We start from the raw sequence: 25,886 nt of genomic DNA on the forward strand, positions 1-25,886 counted from the left end.
CACCATCGGGTCAAAAAAGTAGCGAGTGCCATTTTTTTTTAAGGAAATCGTAGAAAAGTGCAAAGGTGGCATCCGTGTGGCTTTCCCTTTTCCTTCTCTACTCTCTCTACGCCCGTGGTTCTCAAACATGTTTCACCAAGTGCCACCTCAGAAAAATCTTGGCTCTTCCAAGTGCCACTCTAATAACCAACATTCAAACACAGTATCGTAGTAGGTCTAAGTATTCTTTAAAAACAAGGCTGAGGCTTTATTTCACAAGTATATTTAATATTTGTGGCCACTGTAACATTACACAGAGTTTGAACAGTAACACCGTCTGAATGTTTGAATAAAACACTGTACTTAGGTGATTATTTGGCGTACCACTAGATGAAGCCCACGTACTACAGTTTGAAAATCACTGCTCTCGACTCATCACTATCTACGCCAACAAGAGTCTTCACTAGTAAGTGATTATCCATTTAATTCGTCATTTCCATGTATTTCACATGATTTTCTGCATGTACAACTACAGGTAAAAGCCAGTAAATTAGAATATTTTGAAAAACTTGATTTATTTCAGTAATTGCATTCAACAGGTGTAACTTGTACATTATATTTATTCATTGCACACAGACTGATGCATTCAAATGTTTATTTCATTTAATTCTGATGATTTGAAGTGGCAACAAATGAAAATCCAAAATTCCGTGTGTCACAAAATTAGAATATTACTTAAGGCTAATACAAAAAAGGGATTTTTAGAAATGTTGGCCAACTGAAAAGTATGAAAATTAAAAATATGAGCATGTACAATACTCAATACTTGGTTGGAGCTCCTTTTGCCTCAATTACTGCGTTAATGCGGCGTGGCATGGAGTCGATGAGTTTCTGGCACTGCTCAGGTGTTATGAGAGCCCAGGTTGCTCTGATAGTGGCCTTCAACTCTTCTGCGTTTTTGGGTCTGGCATTCTGCATCTTCCTTTTCACAATACCCCACAGATTTTCTATGGGACTAAGGTCAAAGGAGTTGGCTGGCCAATTTAGAACAGAAATACCATGGTCCGTAAACCAGGCACGGGTAGATTTTGCGCTGTGTGCAGGCGCCAAGTCAAACCATCACTGATGGTGGAAACTTTACACTAGACTTCAGGCAACGTGGATCCTGTGCCTCTCCTGTCTTCCTCCAGACTCTGGGACCTCGATTTCCAAAGGAAATGCAAAATTTGCATGGTTGGGTGATGGTTTGGGGTGCCATGTCATCTGCTGGTGTCGGTCCACTCTGTTTCCTGAGATCCAGGGTCAACGCAGCCGTCTACCAGCAAGTTTTAGAGCACTTCATGCTTCCTGCTGCTGACCTGCTCTATGGAGATGGAGATTTCAAGTTCCAACAGGACTTGGCGCCTGCACACAGCGCAAAATCTACCCGTGCCTGGTTTACGGACCATGGTATTTCTGTTCTAAATTGGCCCGCCAACTCCCCTGACCTTAGCCCCATAGAAAATCTGTGGGGTATTGTGAAAAGGAAGATGCAGAATGCCAGACCCAAAAACGCAGAAGAGTTGAAGGCCACTATCAGAGCAACCTGGGCTCTCATAACACCTGAGCAGTGCCAGAAACTCATCGACTCCATGCCACGCCGCATTAACGCAGTAATTGAGGCAAAAGGAGCTCCAACCAAGTATTGAGTATTGTACATGCTCATATTTTTCATTTTCATACTTTTCAGTTGGCCAACATTTCTAAAAATCCCTTTTTTGTATTAGCCTTAAGTAATATTCTAATTTTGTGACGCACGGAATTTTGGATTTTCATTTGTTGCCACTTCAAATCATCAAAATTAAATGAAATAAACATTTGAATGCATCAGTCTGTGTGCAATGAATAAATATAATGTACAAGTTACACCTTTTGAATGCAATTACTGAAATAAATCAAGTTTTTCAAAATATTCTAATTTACTGGCTTTTACCTGTATAAGTATTCTTTTTGAAAAGTGTTTTGTGCTCATATTTTTGGGTGTCCTTGACGGATTAATTGAATTTAAATGATGATAAAAAAAGATTACAGTTGGAACAAAATGCGGCTGCTAGACTTTTGACAAGAACAAGAAAGTTTGATCATATTACGCCTATACTGGTTTACCTGCACTGGCTTCCTGTGCACTTAAGATGTGACTTTAAGGTTTTACTACTTACGTATAAAATACTACACGGTCTAGCTCCAACCTATCTTGCCGATTGTATTGTACTATATGTCCCGACAAGAAATCTGCGTTCAAAGAACTCCGGCTTATTAGTGATTCCCAGAGCCCCCAAAAAGTCTGCGGGCTATAGAGCGTTTTCTATTGGGGCTCCAGTACTATGGAATGCCCTCCCAGTAACAGTTAGAGATGCTACCTCAGTAGAAGCATTTAAGTCCCATCTTAAAACTCATTTGTACATTTGTGGTCACCAAGCTTTTTGAAACCAAGAGCTACTTCTTGGGTACTGATTAATGCGAAGGGCTACCAGTTTGATACACACTTAAATAAATTGCCAGAAATAGCCAATTTGCTCAATTTACCTTTAACTGTTTAAATGTTATTATTAATAATTAATTATATTTATCTTTGTGGAAACACTGATCATCTTTATGATTTCTCACAATAAATATATATAGGAACAGATAAATATCAATATGCAACACTTTATTTTTATATTTTCTCTAAGTGCACATTTTTCAAATTGAACATTTTCAAATGATCACTTCTAAGACAGTCTTGTGAAATCACAATATCCCATTTTAACTAGCTAGCCACTAACATTTTTATAAAAGAGGGGAAAACAGGAAAAAAATGGAAATTAAATTTTGAAACATAGTTTATCTTCAATTTCGACTCTTTAAAATTCAAAATTCAACCGAAAAAAAGAAGAGAAAAACTAGCTGTCATGATCCGTTACCCGGATCATGGCATGATTTATGTTGGTTATGTTTCTGCTTTAGTCTGTTTCCTGGGTGCACACTCTTTCCCTGTTTATTCTTGGTTTCCATGGGCACTGATTCTCCTCACCTGTCTTAGTTTTGCAATTAGTGTTTCCACCAGGTGTTTTGGCTAATCACTCCCCTTTATAGTTTCCTGTCACCCAGCAGTAAGTGCTGGGTCAATGTTTGCTCTACGCAACATTTACGTTTCCCCTGGTTTTCTCCTCATAGTAAGTTTGTGCAAGCTAGCATTCCTTGTTTATCACCCTTGGTGACATTTTGTTTTTTTTGTTTAGCTCCACGCTTGCTAGCGTCCTCTGTTTTTGTATTTTTGTCCTGCCTTTTATTTATTAAATATACTTAAAATCTTACCTGCACTCCGCTCCTACTTGTCTCCTGCCTTGGAAGGAACACGACAACCACAACCATGCGTCCAAGACGTAACAGATTGACCCAGCCAGACGAAGTGTTCCTGTCCAACACGGACAAACAAGAGATCCTCCTGGAACTCCAAGCGGACATCCAGCCGTGGCAATACGAGGACGAAGCCGAGCTGTCCGAAGAAGATCTTCCGGCCGACGCCATGGTAGCATGGGGGCAGCTAATGGCTAAATTCACGGAAGCAGAGACCCGTTTCCTCCCCCACTCTCAAGCCACCCGGACGTCGTCCACCCCACCTGGTACGCGAAGGCTCCGGCAGCGGGCTAGCTCAGCGCAGGCGCAGAGGGGGTACAACACGGACACTTTGCCCTCAACATTGTCTGCCAGGCTCTTCCCTTGCGGCTTCTCCTCCCCTCAGACACCACCTGCTGGCAACTGTCCAGAGAGGCGCTAGCGGCGCACACGCACAAGGCCAGCTTCCAGGCTTCCTAGAGCCCACCCGCCCGTACCCTCTGCTCCTGCCGAACAAGCGCTCCCCCCACCAGCTCCATCTAGCATCTGGAATCTGCTTCCTGAGGGGGGGGCCAGTGCTGGTAGCGTGTCAGCGGGGCAAGCAGACCTCATTCCACTGAGGATGCTGCCTGCCTCTTCTCCAGCGGGGGGCTGTCTGCTTCGGCCCCACTTCATGCTCCGTCTCCTCTGTCTGCTGTACCACATGCTGCTCGGTCTTCTCCACTTCCTGTTCCAGCCCAGTCATCTTCTGGGAAAAACCTTGAAGAATACAGTCCGGCTTGGGTGCATGAGTGGTACCGCAAGGTACTTATTGAACTGCAACTGGAGGAACAATCCCAATCAGCAGAGAACACTCCGCCCACTCCTCTTTCTCCTCCCACGCCGACAGCCCGGATGCCTGCCACTCTGACGCCACCATCAACCCTGGTGGTCCTGCAAACGCCATCCTCTCCACCTCCTACTCCAGCGCTGCAAAGCACAAGAGACCCCGCAGAGACCGACCCAGTAAAAAGGGCATTACACCAACAGTCCAAACAACTTGGACAACAGGAGGAACAGTTTGGCGTTCTTGGGGCTTGCGTCAACGCCATGGCGGAGCACCAAGATGCCCGCCTTGATGCATTGGAGAAACAGATGGGAAGTATACTCTCCGCACTGCAGGTGATGATTCCCCCTACGGCCAACCCAGCAGTCCAGCTGAGACATCCACCACCCACAGAGACTCCGTTGCCTGATTCGTCCTTGGCTCCGCCCACGCCGACAGACGAGCCGCCTGCTACGCCTCTGGCTCCGCCCACGCCGACAGACGAGCCGCCTGCTCCGCCCACGCCGACAGACGAGCCGCCTGCTCCGCCCACGCCGACAGACGAGCCGCCTGCTCCGCCTCTGGCTCCGCCTCTGGCTCCGCCCACGCCGACAGACGAGCCGCCTGCTCCGCCTCTGGCTCCGCCCACGCCGACAGACGAGCCGCCTGCTCCGCCTCTGGCTCCGCCCACGCCGACAGACGAGCCGCCTGCTCCGCCTCTGGCTCCGCCCACGCCGACAGACGAGCCGCCTGCTCCGCCCACGCCGACAGAGGAGCCGCCTGCTCCGCCTCTGGCTCCGCCCACGCTGACAGACGAGCCGCCTGCTCCGCCTCTGGCTCCGCCCACGCCGACAGACGAGCCGTCTGCTCCGCCTCTGGCTCCGCCCACGCCGACAGACAAGCCGCCTGCTCCGCCTCTGGCTCCGCCCACGCTGACAGACGAGCCGCCTGCTCCGCCCACGCCGACAGACGAGCCGCCTGCTCCGCCCACGCCGACAGACGAGCCGCCTGCTCCGCCTCTGGCTCCGCCCACGCCGACAGACGAGCCGCCTGCTCCGCCTCTGGCTCCGCCCACGCCGACAGACGAGCCGCCTGCTCCGCCTCTGGCTCCGCCCACGCCGACAGACGAGCCGCCTGCTCCGCCTCTGGCTCCGCCCACACCGACAGACGAGCCGCCTGCTCCGCCCACGCCGACGGCGCCTCCTGCTCCGCCCACGCCGACGGCGCCTCCTGCTCCGCCCACGCCGACGGCGCCTCCTGCTTCCATGGTGACGGCGCCTCCTGCTTCCACGGTGACGGCGCCTCCTGCTTCCACGGCGACGGCGCCTCCTGCTTCCACGGCGACGGCGCCTCCTGCTTCCACGGCGACGGCGCCTCCTGCTTCCACGGCGACGGCGCCTCCTGCTTCCACGGCGACGGCGCCTCCTGCTTCCACGGCGACGGCGCCTCCTGCTTCCACGGCGACGGCGCCTCCTGCTTCCACGGCGACGGCGCCTCCTGTTACCACGGCGACGACGCTTCCTGCGCCTGCCTCGCCTACGACGTACCCACCTCGTGTCCGGCGGGCCGCACCTCGGCGCCGCCCACCTCCTCGTGTCCGGCGGGCCGCACCACGGCGCCGCCCACCTTGTCGTTTCTGGACTTTTCATGGACGCCTTTGGCGCCAACAGCAGCGACGCCCCAGACTTTGGTACAGGACTCAAAGACTGCTGAGGTTCTGGCGCCAGTCTCGTCCGCCTCCTCAACGGCCACAGACATGGCCGTTCCGAGGTCGCCCGCCTCGACGATTGCGGCGACAATCTACCCGCCGCCGCCACCTGACTTGTCCCCGGTGGCTTCGGGGACACATGGCCTGGCGGCCCACCACCAAGTCCTCCCTCCACCCTCCCGTGACTTTTGACTTTCTGGGGGTTTTTTTGTAGGGGAGGGGATTCTTGTTTGGGACGTCTGGGATCCGTCCCTTAAGGGGGGGGTTATGTCATGATCCGTTACCCGGATCATGGCATGATTTATGTTGGTTATGTTTCTGCTTATTCGAATCTTTTTGAAAAAATTAAAAAAATAATTTATGGAACATCATTAGTTATTTTTCCTGATTAAGATTAATTTTAGAATTTTGATGACATGTTTTAAATCCAATCTGCACTTTGTTAGAATATATAACTAATTGGACAAAGCTATATTTCTAACAAAGACAAATCATTATTTCTTCTAGATTTTCCAGAACAAAAATTTTAAAAGAAATTCAAAAGACTTTGAAATAAGATTTAAATTTAATTCTACAGATTTTCTGGATTTGCCAGAATAATTTTTTTGAATTTTAATCATAATAAGTTTGAAGAAATATTTCACAAATATTCTTCGTCGAAAAAACAGAAGCTAAAATTAAGAATTAAATTAAAATGTATTTATTATTCTTTACAATAAAAAAAAAAAAATTTACTTGAACATTGATTTAAATTGTCAGGAAAGAAGAGGAAGGAATTTCAAAAGTAAAAAGGTTTGTGTTTAAAAATCCTAAAATCATTTTTAAGGTTGTATTTTTTCTCTAAAATTGTCTTTCTGAAAGTTGTAAGAAGCAAAGTAAAAAAATAAATGAATTTATTTAAACAAGTGAAGACCAAGTCTTTAAAATATTTTCTTGGATTTTCACATTCTATTTGAGTTTTGTTTCTCTTAGAATTAAAAATGTCGAGCAAAGCGAGACCAGCTTGCTAGTAAATAAATAACATTTAAAAAAAAAATAGAGGCAGCTCACTGGTAAGTGCTGCTATTTGAGCTCATTTTAGAACAGGACAGCGGGCTACTCATCTGGTCCTTACGGGCGACCTGGTGCCCGCGGGCACCGCGTTGGTGACCCCTGCTCTAGCCTTTAAATAGACCCCCTTTTTTAGACCAGTTGATCTGCCGTTTATTTTCCTTTCTCCTCTGCTCCCTCCTCTCCCTTGTGGAGGGGGAGACACACAGGTCCGGTGGCCATGGATGAAGTGCTGGCTGTCCAGAGTCGGGACCCGGGGTGGACCGCTCGCTTGTGCATCGGTTGGGAACATCTCTGCGCTGCTGACCCGGGGGGGTCCTCTCCAAGGTTTCTCATAGTCATTCACATTGACGTCCCACTGGGGTGAGTTTTTCCTTGCCCTTATGTGGGCTCTGTACCGAAGATGTCGTTGTGGCTTGTGCAGCCCTTTGAGACACTTGTGATTTAGGGCTATATAAATAAACATTGATTGATTGATTGAGTTCTTATGGAAAAGTTTGCTTCGGTTTTCATAAGGTTCAGTCTTCATCGGACCTTTGAAAAGGATTTACTAATGACAGCGGAGATACCGCTGTACTGGGAAACATGGTCACTGCACCGACAGAGGTGTCACCTAATTAGCGTCCTCTGCAGGGGACATTTTTTTAGTTGGTTTACTTCTTTTGTCAGAGTTACACATTTCAGGAAAAAAAATAGTATAAATGTCCACTGCAGTGGACGCTGGTTCATAGAATATTCCAAAAAATACTGCAGCATGTAAAAAAACAACAGAGGTGTCACCTAATTAGCGTCCTCTGCAGGGGACATTTTTTTAGTTGGTTTACTTCTTTTGTCAGAGTTACACATTTCAGAAAAAAAAAATAGTATAAATGTCCCCTGCAGTGGACGCTGGTTCATAGAATATCCCAAAAAATACTGTATGTAAAAAAACAAAAACAAGAGAGCAAAAGAAGAGAAGAAAAAGCCAAAATGTTTGGGCTAATAACACGACTAATAATATGCTTCCTCAGCTGTAACGCAAACTGATATGCATACGTGTTTTTTTTCTTCCAATATATGCCACGATTGAGCAAACATACAGTACAGGCCAAAAGTTTGAACACACCTTATCATTCAAAGTGTTTTCTTTATTTTCATGACTACCGTATTTTCCGCACCATTAGCCGCACCTAAAAACCACAAATTTACTCAAAAGCTGACAGTGCGGCTTTTAACCCGGTGCGCTTTATATATGGATTAATATTAAGATTCATTTTCATAAAGTTTCGGTCTCGTAACTACGGTAAACAGCCGCCATCTTTTTTCCCGGTAGAACAGGAAGCGCTTCTTCTTCTACGCAAGCAACCGCCAAGGTAAGCACCCGCCCCCATAGAACAGGAAGCGCTTCTTCTTCTACTGTAAGCAACCACCCGCCCGCGTAGAAGAAGAAAAAGCGCGCGGATATTACCGTACGTTTCATTTCCTGTTTACATCTGTAAAGACCACAAAATGGCTCCTACTAAGCGACAAGGATCCGGTTCATGAAAAGACGCAATCTCTCCATCCGCACACGGATTACTATTTCACAGCAACTGATATTCCTGTGAACCGCACTGTGGATACAACGGGAGCACGTACGGTGAATATTCGCACCACAGGGAATGAGAAGTCGTCCTTCACTGTGGTTCTAGCTTGCCATGCTAATGGCCTGAAACTTCCACCCATGGTGATATTCAAAAGGAAGACCTTGCCAAAAGAGACCTTTCCAGCCGGCGTCATCATAAAAGCTAACTCGAAGGGATGGATGGATGAAGAAAAGATGAGCGAGTGGTTAAGGGAAGTTTACGCGAAGAGGCCGGGTGGCTTTTTTCACACAGCTCCGTCCATGTTGATATACGACTCTATGCGCGCCCACATCACAGATGGTGTCAAAAAACAAGTGAAGCACACAAATACAACACTCGCCGTCATTCCGGGTGGATTAACCAAAGAACTCCAACCGCTGGATATTGGTGTCAACAGGGCATTCAAATCACGACTGCGAACGGCGTGGGAACAATGGATGACCGAAGGCGAACACACCTTCACTAAGACAGGCAGACAGCGCCGGACGACATACGCCAACATCTGCCAGTGGATCGTAAATGCCTGGGCAGATATTTCGGTCACAACTGTGGTCCGAGCTTTCCGGAAGGCAGGATTCACAGAACTGCTGAACAACAGTGACACTGACTCCGATGACTTCGACGAGACGGAACCGGCCATTTTGGATCCCACATTTGCCCAACTTTTCAATTCGGACACCGAAGACGAAGAATTCGAAGGATTTACGAATGAAGAATAACTTCAGAAGGTGAGCGCTATGTTTATTTTGTGTGTTGTGACATTAACGTTCGAGCAACATTATGTTGCTATTGCTCTGCACTATTTTGAATTTTACTATGTTTGTGATTGCACATTTGCGTACATTTTGGGACAGAGTTGTTAGAACGCTGGTTTTTAATATATTATTAAAGTTTGACTGACCTATCTGACTGTTTTTTTGACATTCCCTTTAGCGCAGCGTAGGCGCGGCTTATAGTCCGGGGCGGCTTATAGGTGGACAAAGTTTTGAAATATGCCATTCATTGAAGGTGCGGCTAATAATCCGGTGCGCCTTATAGTGCGGAAAATACGGTATTTACATTGTAGATTGTCACTGAAAGCATCAAAACTATGAATGAACACATGTGGAGTTATGTACTTAACAAAAAAAAGGTGAAATAACTGAAAACATGTTTTATATTCTAGTTTCTTCAAAATAACCACCCTTTGCTCTGATTACTGCTTTGCACACTCTTGGCATTCTCTCGATGAGCTTCAAGAGGTAGTCACCTGAAAGGGTTTTCACTTCACAGGTGTCATAGTTTTGATGCCTTCAGTGACAATCTACAATAGTCATGCAATAAAATACAATACAATAGTCATGAAAATAAAGAAAAGAGAAGGTGTGTCCAAACTTTTGACCTGTACTGTATATGGGCGGCATTTGTTTATAAAATAAAAAATATATCTGTCCTATCTTGTCGATTGCATTGTACCATATGTCCCGGCAAGAAATCTGCGTTCAAAGAACTCCGGCTTATTAGTGATTCCCAGAGCCCAAAAAAAGTCTGCGGGCTATAGAGCGTTTTCTATTCGGGCTCCAGTACTATGGAATGCCCTCCCGGTAACAATTAGAGATGCTACCTCAGTAGAAGCATTTAAGTCCCATCTTAAAACTCATTTGTATACTCTAGCCTTTAAATAGCCCCCCTGTTAGACCAGTTGATCTGCCGTTTCTTTTCTTTTCTCCTCTGCTCCCCTTTTCCTTGAGGGGGGGGGCACAGGTCCGGTGGCCATGGATGAAGTGCTGGCTGTCCAGAGTCGTGACCCGGGGTGGACCGCTCGCCTGTGCATCGGCTGGGAACATCTCTGCGCTGCTGACCCGTCTCCGCTCGGGATGGTGTCCTGTTGGCCCCACTATGGACTGGACTCTTACTATTATGTTGGATCCACTATGGACTGGACTCTCACAATATTATGTCAGACCCACTCGACATCCATTGCTTTCGGTCTCCCCTAGAGGGGGGGGGTTACCCACATATGCGGTCCTCTCCAAGGTTTCTCATAGTCATTCACATCGACGTCCCACTGGGGTGAGTTTTTCCTTGCCCGTATGTGGGCTTTGTACCGAGGATGTCGTTGTGGCTTGTGCAGCCCTTTGAGACACTTGTGATTTAGGGCTATATAAATAAAGATTGATTGATTGATTGATAAAAATCGGCACCTGCATCCTTTGTATCTACTCTTTTTTAAAGTCTTTCTATGCTTGGACTGATCAGATCAAGAAACCGCAAACATCCAAATCAGGGTTTATACTTCAAATGAATGAGAAGAAGGAACGTAACGCCCAGAGAGAACTCACACCAGCAAAGTCCTCATCCCGGGCTCGAACCCTGAAGGGCCGATATGTGCTGCGGTCCCTGAGGATCATGCTTTCAGGCACAGAGTTGCTGTAGATAAACCCCTCGTAACGCTCCTTCTCAAAGCGAGGAGGGTTCCTGCTCTTCTTCATCACCTCAAAGGTCACCTGAGTCACAGCAAACTGGTCTCTGTTGGTCACCTGTGATGCCTAAGTATGTTGGGACCAAAGCAAGCACTTGATTCATCTGCTTGTTTAGAAATACAATATTGAGTGCAATATGCTGTTGTGTTACCAGAACAGTGAGAGTTATGGGGCCCACAATATCAGCAGCTTTTGACATGCTGATGTTTCCTGTGTCCTCATCTATCTGGAATATGTTCCCTTCGTTCCCTAAAAACACAAAAGATAAATACAGTTTCATCAACGCTCATGGTTAAGGCTAGGTACCATGGACAACCTCTCTCGATTTCGAGAGAAAGTCCAAGGGGCGGCGCGGCTTGGTTGGTAGAGCGTTCGTGCCAACAACTTGAGAGTCACTAGAGAAAAGTGCTATATAATTCACTTCACAAATCGATTAATCTCAATTTGATTAGATTAAATACAATTTGATTCAATCTACACTTAAATACTAAAAATGTTTAAGATCTATCACGAAATAAAAATGTACTTTCTTTTTTCCATCCATCCATCCATCTTCTTCCGCTTATCCGAGGTCGGGTCGCGGGGGCAGCAGCCTAAGCAGGGAAGCCCAGACTTCCCTCTCCCCAGCCACTTCGTCCAGCTCCTCCCGGGGGATCCCGAGGCGTTCCCAGGCCAGCCGGGAGACATAGTCTTCCCAACGTGTCCTGGGTCTTCCTCGTGGCCTCCTACCGGTCGGACATGCCCTAAACACCTCCTTAGGGAGGCGCTCGGGTGGCATCCTGACCAGATGCCCGAACCACCTCATCTGGCTCCTCTCGATGCGGAGGAGCAGCGGCTTTACTTTGAGCTCCCCCCGGATGACAGAGCTTCTCACCCTATCTCTAAGGGAGAGCCCCGCCACCCGGCGGAGGAAACTCATTTCGGCCGCTTGTACCCGTGATCTTGTCCTTTCGGTCATAACCCAAAGCTCATGACCATAGGTGAGGATGGGAACGTAGATCGACCGGTAAATTGAGAGCTTTGCCTTCCGGCTCAGCTCCTTCTTCACCACAACGGATCGATACAGCGTCCGCATTACTGAAGACGCCGCACCGATCCGCCTGTCGATCTCACGATCCACTCTTCCCTCACTCGTGAACAAGACTCCGAGGTACTTGAACTCCTCCACTTGGGACAAGATCTCCTCCCCAACCCGGAGATGGCACTCCACCCTTTTCCGGGCGAGAACCATGGACTCGGACTTGGAGGTGCTGATTCTCATCCCAGTCGCTTCACACTCAGCTGCGAACCGATCCAGTGAGAGCTGAAGATCCTGGCCAGATGAAGCCATCAGGACCAAATCATCTGCAAAAAGCAGAGACCTAATCCTGCAGCCACCAAACCGGATCCCCTCAACGCCTTGACTGCGCCTAGAAATTCTGTCCATAAAAGTTATGAACAGAATCGGTGACAAAGGGCAGCCTTGGCGGAGTCCAACCCTCACCGGAAACGTGTCCGACTTACTGCCGGCAATGCGAACCAAGCTCTGACACTGATCATACAGGGAGCGGACCGCCACAATCAGACAGTCCGAAACCCCATACTCTCTGAGCACTCCCCACAGGACTTCCCGAGGGACACGGTCGAATGCCTTCTCCAAGTCCACAAAGCACATGTAGACTGGTTGGGCAAACTCCCATGCACCCTCAAGGACCCTGCCGAGAGTATAGAGCTGGTCCACAGTTCCACTGTGGACCAGTGAAACTTTCTTTTTTCCTTCATCATAAAAACACTTTGGACAGCTTCAACTTCTTTCAAAATCTCAAAAGTGCAATTTTGAAAAAAAGAAAAGGAATTACAATTAAAAGTGTACCTGTATTGCAACTTTCCGTCACTGCAAATTTTTTCAATTGTAAAATAATAACAGTAATTCTGCATGCCATGTTTGTTAGCGCAGATCAGACAAAAATGTTATTGTGAAGGCCAGAAGTGTATAGCCTTGGCTTTTATGGCGCACTTGATACTGCTCTGTATGGGAGAAGAATTCAGTATTTGTTAAAAAAAGCCACCTGGCTAGTACGCCTGCTGTGCTCTTTTTAGCGGTGATCTTACAAGACTCTCAGTTCCAAATATAATTAAAGCTGCAAGCAGCGTTGGACGGGCCCGCGTATTTGGCAGGTGCTAGTCCTAAGTGTCCCAATACTTTTGTCTACTTGTAGTCTGAAGTGTCCCAAGACTTTTGTCTAGTGTACCTACCTTGTCTGCATTGTGTGGGCACGTTGGTGCTTCCTGCTTTTAAGCAGCCATCTTAAAAAAACAACATTGCAGCAGCATCAGCGCAGCGGGTCTTTGAAGGGTCATAAAATCAAAACCGGAGCAGTTAATTAAAAAGCGCTTCTGTTGTTGTAATCACAAGGGTTCAATGTCTCTCCTGTGTTAGTTTGAAGGCGAAACGACAAACGCGCTCGGAGGAGTTTGTTTTTGAAGGAAGGTGACTGGTTTTTACAAAAAATTTGTTTTGAAGGGGGAATAGCAAACTTCCTGTAGATTTTTGCTGGGGGTAGTCAATTTATGAAATGTAGGTCTAAGTGAGACCTACGGAGAGGTTTTTGTTTCATGTCTCTCCGACCTTCCCAGTGGGAGTTACAGGCAGTTTTGTAATTTTTTTCTTCCGAGGAGCAATTTTTTATCAGTTTTATTCAAAAATTGCTGTAGAGGGCAATTTTTAAATTTGGGGTTAGGTTTCTTTATTAGATCGCAATTTTTGCCAGTCCTGATGTGTGCGTTGAGTTCGGTGAGTTTTGAAGCGTGTTAAGGGGGTCAGATTACAGCTCAAAGAGGCAAAAGTGACTGTTTTTAGTACTTATTTGTCTTGAAGGGGGAATTGCCAACTTCCTGTTGATTTTTGCCCGAGGATATACAATTATGAAAACTAGGTCTAAGTCAAACCTACATACAGGTTTTTGTTTCATGTCTCTCCGATCTTCATTATCAATAGTAGCCTCTCTTCTGGAATAGTTCCAGTAGAGTTTAAACATGCAGTGGTACGACCTCTACTTAAAAAACCCAGCCTCGACCCCTCTCTCCTCTCTAACTTCAGACCTATCTCTAATCTTCCATACATTTCCAAAATATTAGAGAAGGTTGTCTATAGTCAGTTGTTGCCCTTCTTAGAGGATAATGGTATCACTGAGCTGTTCCAGTCCGGTTTTAAAGCCCTCCACAGCACAGAGTCAGCGCTTCTAAAAGTTTTTAACGATATCCTCCTGTCCACTGATTCTGGTAAATATGTTGTCCTGGTGCTTTTAGATCTGTCTGCTGCGTTCGACACCGTCGACCACGCCACCTTAATCACTCGTCTTGAGAACTGTGTGGGCATTAAGGGCGCCGCCCTCAACTGGTTCCGGTCGTACCTAACCGACAGGAGTTTTTGTGTAAAAGTAGACAGTTTTATGTCGTCCACAGCTCATTTACCACATGGGGTCCCCCAGGGCTCAATCCTTGCCCCAATTTTATTTGCGCTTTACCTTCTCCCCCTTGGTTCTATTTTTAGGAAGTACAGTATTGCATTTCATTTTTATGCCGATGATTGCCAGATTTATTTTCCCATGGCACAAAATAACACGGTTCAACGTCTTATTGACTGCCTGCACGACATCAAAGTCTGGCTTTCAGCTAACTTCCTGAGCCTAAATGAAGATAAAACAGAAGTTATGTTGTTCGGTCCAAGTCGCTCTCCCTCCCCCAACGTTGACCTCGGCACTCTGACCCCGTATCTCAGCGACTCTGTCACAAACCTGGGGGTAAAGTTTGACTCAGATTTTAAATTCGAAAAACAAATCAGCAGCGTCGTTCAAAAAAGCTTTTATCAATTACGCCAAATAGCGAAAGTGAAACCGCTTCTATCAAGACATGATCTTGAGAAATTAATCCACGCTTTTATCTCGACTCGTCTTGATTATTGTAATGCCCTGTATGTTGGCATTAGCCAGGCCTCCCTCGCCCGCCTGCAGCTCGTGCAGAACTCTGCTGCTCGTCTGCTAACACAGACCCGCAGACGTGAGCACATCACCCCTATTTTAGCGTCCCTTCACTGGCTCCCTGTGCGTTACCGAATACATTTTAAACTCCTTTTATTTGTTTTTAAATGTCTAAACAACCTCGCGCCAACCTATCTCTCCGACCTCCTTCAGCCTTACTGCCCCACCCGATCCTTAAGATCAGCCGATCAGCTGCTGTTGACGGTCCCTGACACAAGGCTGAAGCTTAGAGGTGACAGAGCTTTCGCCGTTGCTGCTCCCAAGCTCTGGAACGACCTACCCCTGAGTGTTAGACAAGCCTCCTCTCTTCCTGTTTTTAAATCTCTCTTAAAAACATACTTTTATTCCATGGCTTTTAACACTGAGTGATATCCATCCTGCAATGGCGCCCCATAATACACCTGCTGTGATCCTGTTTTTATGTTTTTATGTTTTTATTAATTCTATTTTAATTATTTATTTTTTATCGTGTTCTGTTTGTGTTGTGTTGTGTTTGCTCGGTACTCGTTTTATCTTTTAACCTGCTCATTGTACAGCACTTTGGCTACCCCTGTGGTAAATTTTAAATGTGCTCTATAAATAAAGTTGATTTGATTTGATTTGATTCCTAGTGGGAGATATAGGCAGTCTAGTTTTTTTTTTTCCTAGGGGGCGCTAGAGCGCAATTTTGAGTTGTGGGGTTCGGTTTTTTAAAAAAAAGGTAATTTTCGCAGGTCCTGATGTGTGGGTCAAATATGGTGAGTTTTGAAGCATGTTAAGTGGGTCAAATTACAGTTTGTTGTGGCGGCGGAAGAATAAAGAATAATAATAAAACGAACGAATAACAATAGGTCCTTATGTCCCATTGCATAAGGACTCCCTTCGGGAGTCCTTTTGCAATGGGCCATTGCGGGCCCTAATTAGTAATAAAAATAACAGTTTTAGTCAGAAACTACATTATGATTATGCATTGCAAACAAAGCTGCATGATCATAACCTAGTTTGGCAGTAGAGCTGCCGCACAAGCCAAAGCCTTGTGAATCGGTATAGCAAAAAATAAAAAAAATAAAGGTTAAAAAGGTAAACAAAAATTCAAAACCCATAATTGATCAAATGTATTATTTTACCCAGCCCTGCTCATGGTAAACGTGAAGAAAGGATTAACTGTTACTGGGAAAAAAAGTCAACAAGCGTAAACATTGTGAAGGTTTAACAACTAATATGCGTGCATTTTGTGAATAGAAAATGACACAGTGAAATGTGTTAGAGTTGACACTACTAAGACTGGCTGACCCACGTCAACATTAGTAGTTGTCGACATAAATCAAATCAAATCAAATCAACTTTATTTATAGAGCACATTTAAAATTTACCACAGGGGTAGCCAAAGTGCTGTACAATGAGCAGGTTAAAAGATAAAACGAGTACCGAGCAAACACAACACAACACAAACAGAACACGATAAAAAATAAATAATTAAAATAGAATTAATAAAAACATAAAAACAGGATCACAGCAGGTGTATTATGGGGCGCCATTGCAGGATGGATATCACTCAGTGTTAAAAGCCATGGAATAAAAGTATGTTTTTAAGAGAGATTTAAAAACAGGAAGAGAGGAGGCTTGTCTAACACTCAGGGGTAGGTCGTTCCAGAGCTTGGGAGCAGCAACGGCGAAAGCTCTGTCACCTCTAAGCTTCAGCCTTGTGTCAGGGACCGTCAACAGCAGCTGATCGGCTGATCTTAAGGATCGGGTGGGGCAGTAAGGCTGAAGGAGGTCGGAGAGATAGGTTGGCGCGAGGTTGTTTAGACATTTAAAAACAAATAAAAGGAGTTTAAAATGTATTCGGTAACGCACAGGGAGCCAGTGAAGGGACGCTAAAATAGGGGTGATGTGCTCACGTCTGCGGGTCTGTGTTAGCAGACGAGCAGCAGAGTTCTGCACGAGCTGCAGGCGGGCGAGGGAGGCCTGGCTAATGCCAACATACAGGGCATTACAATAATCAAGACGAGTCGAGATAAAAGCGTGGATTAATTTCTCAAGATCATGTCTTGATAGAAGCGGTTTCACTTTCGCTATTTGGCGTAATTGATAAAAGCTTTTTTGAACGACGCTGCTGATTTGTTTTTCGAATTTAAAATCTGAGTCAAACTTTACCCCCAGGTTTGTGACAGAGTCGCTGAGATACGGGGTCAGAGTGCCGAGGTCAACGTTGGGGGAGGGAGAGCGACTTGGACCGAACAACATAACTTCTGTTTTATCTTCATTTAGGCTCAGGAAGTTAGCTGAAAGCGATCATTCTACATAATCGAAACAAGCCTTGTGACTTTGGCTAACCATACGGAAAATGATAACTTTAAAGGATTTTTAAACCTATGGCAGTTTGGTGACATGATTTTACAACCATTTGAACATATTTTTATTTTTTATATGGTCTCCTCTTTCATGCTTTTAGTTGTGGCGGTCTACCACGAACATATTTGGACTGCAACAAATAGATTTGGTGCCCCTTGTTAGATGGCCATCTGCGTCGTAACTCCACTTTTTAAACACAGCTTGGTCTGACAGACAATAAGAAGATGTAGCAGGAGGGATGTAATAGAGATTTGGTACGGAGGCGTGCCAAATTTCAATGTGGTACGCATTCAAATTTGAAGCCAGGAAGTGGCTTCAAAAAGGATGTGTCATGCATTAACTACATGCCAGGCACCTGCACAAGCAGAAATTGAATTAAACAAAAAAAAACCCCAGCAAAAACAAAGCAAGTTAGTAGGAAGTGAGCAAAGAAGCTTTTGAAACAGCAGGGAGTTATGTGTACTCAAAATAAAAAATAAATCACCCCAAGGCCACCAATATTGCTTAACCTCACCTCTTAATATTCTGTAGCTGATCTGTTCGCTTCTGTTCTTGTCTCCGTCTTTAGCAAACACTGGACCTGGTTCCAGCGTCAGCGGGCCCTCCTGTGGATCCAAATCATGAAGTCATTCTGCAGCTTGTGCGGTATACTTGAAATACTTTCAAAAATGTTTTGCAAAACCAAAAAACCAACATTGCATTCAAATTAACTTAAACTAATATCATTTTCAATTCCTCTGTCTTAATAAGTAATACAGACTTTAGGACTTTATTGCAATTCCCTGCTGGTTGGAAGTTGTGAAAACCCAGAACTACTTCTGTTTTGAGGAAAAAGATGAAGTTGTTCCACAGAAAAACTGGGAAAAAACCTAATTCTGTATTTTTTCCAAAAAGACGAGAATTTAATTTCAAAGATGTTTGGTATGTTACATATGTTACATTGTCTATGGCACTTATTTATGTCAGTATCAATGCACATACTTGCCAACCTTGAGACCTCCGATTTCGGGAGGTGGGGTGGGGGGGTGGGGAGTGGGGGCGTGGTTGGGGCGTGGTTAAGAGGGGAGGAGTATATTTACAGCTAGAATTCACCAAGTCAAGTATTTCATATATATATATATATATATATATATATATATATATATATATATATATATATATATATATATATATTGATTGCCCTCTCAACGGGGGGTGCTTACAAACATCAGTCGTCTACCAATCTAAGGTAATACGCAAGGACATTAACACATCCGACACATATGTAGGATTAACCGAGGGAGAATTCAAAACCAGATGGAACAACCACAAGGCTTCTTTCAGGAACAAAAACCTGCGAAATACCACAGAACTCAGCAAACACATTTGGGACCTCAAAGACAATAATGTTGAATATTCAATAACATGGCAAATTCTTGCATCCAGCACACCTTACAATAGTGGTAATAAAAGATGCAACCTATGCTTGAAAGAGAAACTGTTTATTATTTACCGTCCAGACCTGTCATCCCTCAACAAGCGCAGCGAAATTGTAACAACATGCCGCCATAGACGGAAACACCTCCTAGGTAACACATGAGCCAATCACCACACTCCTAGGCCAGTCTGTACCCACCCACTCTGTGCCCTATATAAACCATGGTATGCGAATGCTCCCATTAAAATCTCCTGACGATTGAGGGTACCCCCCCTCATGAAACAGGCCTGTAGAGATGAAATAGTCTTGTGATTTTTTTTCCCACACATACATATATATATATATATATATATGTATAAGAAATACTTGACTTTCAATGAATTCTAGCTATATATATATATATTTATTTTATTATATATATATATATATATATATATATATATATATATATATATATATATATATATATATATATATATAAGAGAAATACTTGAATTTCAGTGTTCATTTATTTACACATATACACACACATCACACTCATCGTTGAGTTAAGGGTTGAATTGTCCATCCTTGTTCTATTCTCTGTCACTATTTTTCTAACCATGCTGAACACCCTCTCTGATGATGCATTCTGCTTCGTCTCCTCGTTGTGTGCGCAGTTGTGCATTCTTTAAAAGCCCTAGATGTTATTGTCACATATGCATGTGCAGTAGATGGCAGTATTGTCCTGTTTAAGAGTGTCACAACATTGCTGTTTACGGCAGACGAACTGCTTTACGGTAGACGAAAATGTGACTGCTGTTGTTGTGTGTTGTTGCCGCGCTGGGAGGACGTTAATGAAACTGCCTAACAACATACTTGCCAACCCTCCCGGATTTTCCGGGAGACTCCCGAAATTCAGCGCCTCTCCCGAAAACCTCCCGGGACAAATTTTCTCCCGAAAAACTCCCGAAATTCAGGCGGACCTGAGTGACATGTTGACAACACACAACAACAGTGTCTACCGTAAAGCAGTTCGTCTGCCGTAAACAGCAATGTTGTGACACTTTTAAACAGGACAATACTGCCATCTACTGTACATGCATATGTGACCCACCCATAATGTGTCACATTTTTGTGTTGATTTATTTATTTTATTTTGTGGTTTGAATTCGTTTTTGGAGCTGTCATTACACATTTATCAGTATTCACATTGGTCAGTAGGGGGCAGTAGGGCGTTTCTTCCTAATTTAATGCTATCACCTGCAGACCGGAAGTGTCTTGTCATTCTGATGAGCGCGACCAGTCTGTGAACAATTGTAACGTCCTGTGTGCTTTTTCCTCCTGTATAACAGGTTAGTTTTGGTGAATCAACTCACTGAATAATATCCATGTGATCTTTATAAGTTTAAGTACACATTCTGATGGTGGAGCCTAACTCTAAAGTGTTTGTGAGTTGTAGTTTGTAAATGAACACTGAAATTCAAGTATTTATTTTATTTATATATATATATTATATACATATATATATATATATATATATAAATAAAATAAATACTTGAATAATATATATATATTATAATAATAATATATAATAATAATATTATATTATATTATATATTATATAATAATAATATTATAATTATAATAATAATAATAATAATAATAATATATATATATATATATATATATATATATATATATATATATATATATATATATATATATAGCTAGAATTCACTGAAAGTCAAGTATTTCTTATATATATATATATATATATATATATATATATATCTTAACCACGCCCCCGACCACGCCACCGCCCCACCCCCGACCACGCCCCCGCCCCCGCCCACACCCCCCACACCCCCACCTCCCGAAATCGGAGGTCTCAAGGTTGGCAAGTATGCCTAACAATAAACCCACATAAGAAACCAAGAACTCGCCCTCGATCATTCTACAGTTATAACTTGATTGGGCAGACACGCTGTTTATATTGTGGGAAAGCGGACGTGAAAACAGGCTGTCGACACGTCACTCAGGTCCGCATGGAGCTGGAGGGGGCGTGGCCTCCAGCTCCGCCCGAATTTCGGGAGATTTTTGGGAGAAAATTTGTCCCGGGGGGTTTCGGGAGAGGCGCTGAATTTCGGGAGTCTCCTGAAAAATCCGGGAGGGTTGGCAAGTATGTCAATGCAACAGGATTCGATTTGATTTGGAGTTTATTCAGAATTCTATATATGTATTATATGGATTCAGATATATGATTTATGGTTTATAGTTTAAGTTTATTTTAAACATGCTTACAGTTACAACATGATACATCACAATTTCCAAATTCTCTACAACAAGAAGAATCTGAGTTTATTTAATCCTACTCCTTTTTCATTTCATAGCAATTACTAACACATTTGTCCACTTCTCGTTCTCAATTTGTACACAATTTACCTCCTTGAATAATAAATGATAAAGTTCTCAAGAAAATAAATCATCAAATAAATTGTAATTAACATAGTGAGAAGAATAACACAATCTCATTTTCAATAAGATTCAAAATGCTTATCGGAGTTCTTCTTCTTAGTACTTTGCAAACATCTTGAGTTGGAACAGCCTCTTAAACTAGAATCATATTACCGTATTTTTCGGATTATAAGTCGCAGTTTTTTTCATAGTTTGGCCGGGGGTGAGACTTATACTCTGGAGCGACTTATGTGTGAAATTATTAACACATTACCGTAAAACATAAAATAATATTATTTAGAAGCGACACCGATGAAGAAGATTTCATAGGATTTAGCGATTAGGAGTGACAGATTGTTTGGTAAACGTATAGCATGTTCTATATGTTGTAGTTATTTGAATGACTCTTACCATAATATGTTACGTTAACATACCAGTTGGTTATTTATGCCTCATATAACGTACACTTATTCAGCCTGTTGTTCACTATTCTTTATTTATTTTAAATTGCCTTTCAAATGTCTATTCTTGTTGTTGGATTTTATCAAATAAATTTCCCCCAAAAATGCGACTTATACTCGAGTGCGACTTATGTATGTTTTTTTCCTTCTTTATTATGCATTTTCGGCCGGTGCGACTTATACTCCGGAGCGATTTATAATCCGGAAAATACGGTAGTACTTTGTTTGACTTCTTTGCTAGATCCATTCCATAATGTAATTCCACATACCCATTAAGCATGTTTGGGATGCTGTGGATCGGTGTATACGACAGCATGTTCCAGTTCCTTCCAATATCCAGCAACTTTGCACAGCCATTGAGGACTTAATTGTGCACCAACATTCCACAGGCCACAATCAACATTCTGATCAACTCTATCAATCAATCAATCTTTATTTATATAGCCCTAAATCACAAGTGTCTCAAAGGGCTGCACAAGCCACAACGACATCCTCGGCACAAAGCCCACACACGGGCAAGGAAAAACTCACCCCAGTGGGACGTCGATGTGAATGACTATGAGAAACCTTGGAGAGGACCGCATATGTGGGTAACCCCACCCCTCTAGGGGAGACCGAAAGCAATGGATGTCGAGTGGGTCTGACATAATATTGTGAGAGTCCAGTCCATAGTGGATCCAACATAATAGTAAGAGTCCAGTCCATAGTGGGGCCAGCAGGACACCATCCCGAGCGGAGACGGGTCAGCAGCGCAGAGATGTTCCCAGCCGATGCACAGGCGAGCGGTCCACCCCGGGTCCCGACTCTGGACAGCCAGCACTTCATCCATGGCCACCGGACCTGTGCCCCCCCCCACCCTCAAGGAAAAGGGGAGCAGAGGAGAAAAGAAAAGAAACGGCAGATCAACTGGTCTAACAGGGGGGCTATTTAAAGGCTAGAGTATACAAATGAGTTTTAAGATGGGACTTAAATGCTTCTACTGAGGTAGCATCTCTAATTGTTACCGGGAGGGCATTCCATAGTACTGGAGCCCGAATAGAAAACGCTCTATAGCCCGCAGACTTTTTTTGGGCTCTGGGAATCACTAATAAGCCGGAGTTCTTTGAACGCAGATTTCTTGCCGGGACATATGGTACAATGCAATCGACAAGATAGGACGGAGCTAGACCGTGTAGTATTTTATACGTAAGTAGTAAAACCTTAAAGTCACATCTTAAGTGCAGAGGAAGCCAGTGCAGGTGAGCCAGTATAGGCGTAATATGATCAAACTTTCTTGTTCTTGTCAAAAGTCTAGCAGCCGCATTTTGTACCAACTGTAATTTTTTAATGCTAGACATAGGGAGACCCGAAAATAATACGTTACAGTAGTCGAGACGAGACGTAACGAACGCATGAATAATGATCTCAGCGTCGCTAGTGGATAAAATAGAACGAATTTTAGCGATATTACGGAGATGAAAGAAGGCCGTTTTAGTAACACTCTTAATGTGTGATTCAAACGAGAGAGTTGGGTCGAAGATAATACCCAGATTCTTTACTGATTCGCCTTGTGTAATTGTTTGGTTGTCAAATGTTAAGGTGGTATTATTAAATAAATGTCGGTGTTTAGCAGGACCGATAATCAGCATTTCCGTTTTCTTGGCGTTGAGTTGCAAGAAGTTAGCGGACATCCATTGTTTAATTTCATTAAGACACGCCTCCAGCTGACTACAATCCGGCGTGTTGGTCAGCTTTAGGGGCATGTAGAGTTGGGTGTCATCAGCATAACAATGAAAGCTAACACCGTATTTGCGTATGATGTCGCCTAGCGGCAGCATGTAAATACTAAAGAGTGCAGGGCCAAGAACCGAACCCTGAGGAACTCCGCACGTTACCTTAACATAGTCCGAGGTCACATTATTATGGGAGACGCATTGCATCCTGTCAGTAAGATAAGAGTTAAACCACGACAAAGCTAAGTCTGACATACCAATACGTGTTTTGATACGCTCTAATAAAATATTATGATCGACGGTATCGAAAGCAGCGCTAAGATCAAGAAGCAGCAACATAGATGACGCATTAGAATCCATCGTTAGCAGTAGATCATTAGTCATTTTTGCGAGGGCTGTCTCCGTAGAGTGATTTGCCCTGAAACCGGATTGAAAAGGTTCACAGAGATTGTTAGACACTAAGTGTTCATTTAGCTGCTGTGCGACAATTTTTTCGAGGATTTTCGAAATAAAGGGAAGGTGGGACACCGGTCGGTAGTTTACCATGAGGTCAGGATCAAGGTTAGGTCTTTTGAGTCCTAACTAGTCCAAGGTAGCATAGTCGAATAATGCATGGGTTTGCAGTTATCACTTTGTTAAATGTTTGTTTGATGTACTTTTAACGTTTATTTTTTTTCATTTTAGTATTAATATTTGTATTTCTTCAACACATATTTGCTACGAGTTTTTCGAAAAGCACCAACTCGGCGAGTCTAAATAAAAGAAAGGAAATGTGGGCAAAACCTAAAAGAGTTAAGCTTTTACCAAAGGCAGAAATCATAAATTAAACTTTCAGCACATACACAATGTTGACATTTATAGTTATATTTTGTTTAAGACGGGGGAAAAAACAGCGCGTGCAACAGGAACACAAATTAGTTGACGCAAAGTTAAATCATTAATAAATGGTTGATTTATATAGGCTAGTAAGGTAAAGTTTTGTACCTGACAAGTTTCGGCTATCTTGCTTCTGCAGCCTTCATCAGAGGTGTCACGTGATGTTAGCGTGACGTCACGCACACACCAGGGGACACCGCCATCCCACCACTTCAGGTGGGATGGAACAATCCGTATAACACGTCACAAATGACGTCACGCTAACATCACGTGACACCTCTGATGAAGGCTGCAGAAGCAAGATAGCCGAAACTTGTCAGGTACAAAACTTTACCTTACTAGCCTATATAAATCAACCATTTGTGTTAAGGGGACAAAACAAACAACATGTTTACTTGACCCATTTCCTGGGAAACTTATTAAGGAGCTTTTTGTATTATTAGGTCCATCAGTGCTAAATATTATAAACTTATCACTTTCCTCTGGCACTGTTCCACTAGCATTCAAAAAAGCGGTTATTCATCCTTTGCTCAAAAGACCTAACCTCGATCCTGACCTCATGGTAAACTACCGGCCGGTGTCCCACCTTCCGTTTATCTCGAAAATCCTCGAAAAAATTGTCGCACAGCAGCTAAATGAACACTTAATGTCTAACAATCTCTGTGAACCTTTTCAATCCGGTTTCAGGGCAAATCACTCTACGGAGACAGCCCTCGCAAAAATGACTAATGATCTACTGCTAACGATGGATTCTGATGCGTCATCTATGTTGCTGCTTCTTGATCTTAGCGCTGCTTTCGATACCGTCGATCATAACATTTTATTAGAGCGTATCAAAACACGTATTGGTATGTCAGACTTAGCCTTGTCGTGGTTTAACTCTTATCTTACTGACAGGATGCAGTGCGTCTCCCATAACAATGTGACCTCGGACTATGTTAAGGTAACGTGCGGAGTCCCCCAAGGTTCGGTTCTTGGCCCTGCACTCTTTAGTATTTACATGTTGCCGCTAGGTGACATCATACGCAAATACGGTGTTAGCTTTCATTGCTATGCTGATGACACCCAACTCTACATGCCCCTAAAGCTGACCAACACGCCGGATTGTAGTCAGCTGGAGGCGTGTCTTAATGAAATTAAACAATGGATGTCCGCTAACTTCTTGCAACTCAACACTAAGAAAACGGAAATGCTGATTATCGGTCCTGCTAAACACCGACATTTATTTGATAATACCACCTTAACATTTGACAACCAAACAATTACACAAAGCGACTCAGTAAAGAATCTGGGTATTATCTTCGACCCAACTCTCTCCTTTGAGTCACACATTAAGAGTGTTACTAAAACAGCCTTCTTTCATCTCCGTAATATCGCTAAAATTCGTTCCATTTTGTCCACTAGCGACGCTGAGATCATTATTCATGGGTTCGTTACGTCTCGTCTCGATTACTGTAACGTATTATTTTCGGGTCTCCCTATGTCTAGCATTAAAAAATTACAGTTGGTACAAAATGCGGCTGCTAGACTTTTGACAAGAACAAGAAAGTTTGATCATATTACGCCTATACTGGCTCACCTGCACTGGCTTCCTGTGCACTTAAGATGCGACTTTAAGGTTTTACTACTTACGTATAAAATACTACACGGTCTAGCTCCAGCCTAT

General features: G+C 43.8%; 1 protein-coding gene across 1 annotated transcript in view; it reads right to left on the minus strand.

The window, feature by feature from the left end:
* The window catches only part of LOC133616067 (cadherin-related family member 5-like), a 103,507-nt gene that overhangs the window by 25,661 nt on the left and 51,960 nt on the right, over positions 1–25,886 (minus strand). Inside the window, exons 8-10 of the mRNA XM_061975111.1 lie at positions 17,833–17,923; positions 11,117–11,214; positions 10,825–11,031 (exon numbers count right to left, since the gene is read on the minus strand). Of these exons, the coding sequence (XP_061831095.1) occupies positions 10,825–11,031; positions 11,117–11,214; positions 17,833–17,923 (396 nt within the window). The remainder of the gene's footprint in view (positions 1–10,824; positions 11,032–11,116; positions 11,215–17,832; positions 17,924–25,886) is intronic.

Source organism: Nerophis lumbriciformis, linkage group LG15, assembly GCF_033978685.3.
Source record: "Nerophis lumbriciformis linkage group LG15, RoL_Nlum_v2.1, whole genome shotgun sequence".
Classification (NCBI taxonomy): domain Eukaryota; kingdom Metazoa; phylum Chordata; class Actinopteri; order Syngnathiformes; family Syngnathidae; genus Nerophis; species Nerophis lumbriciformis.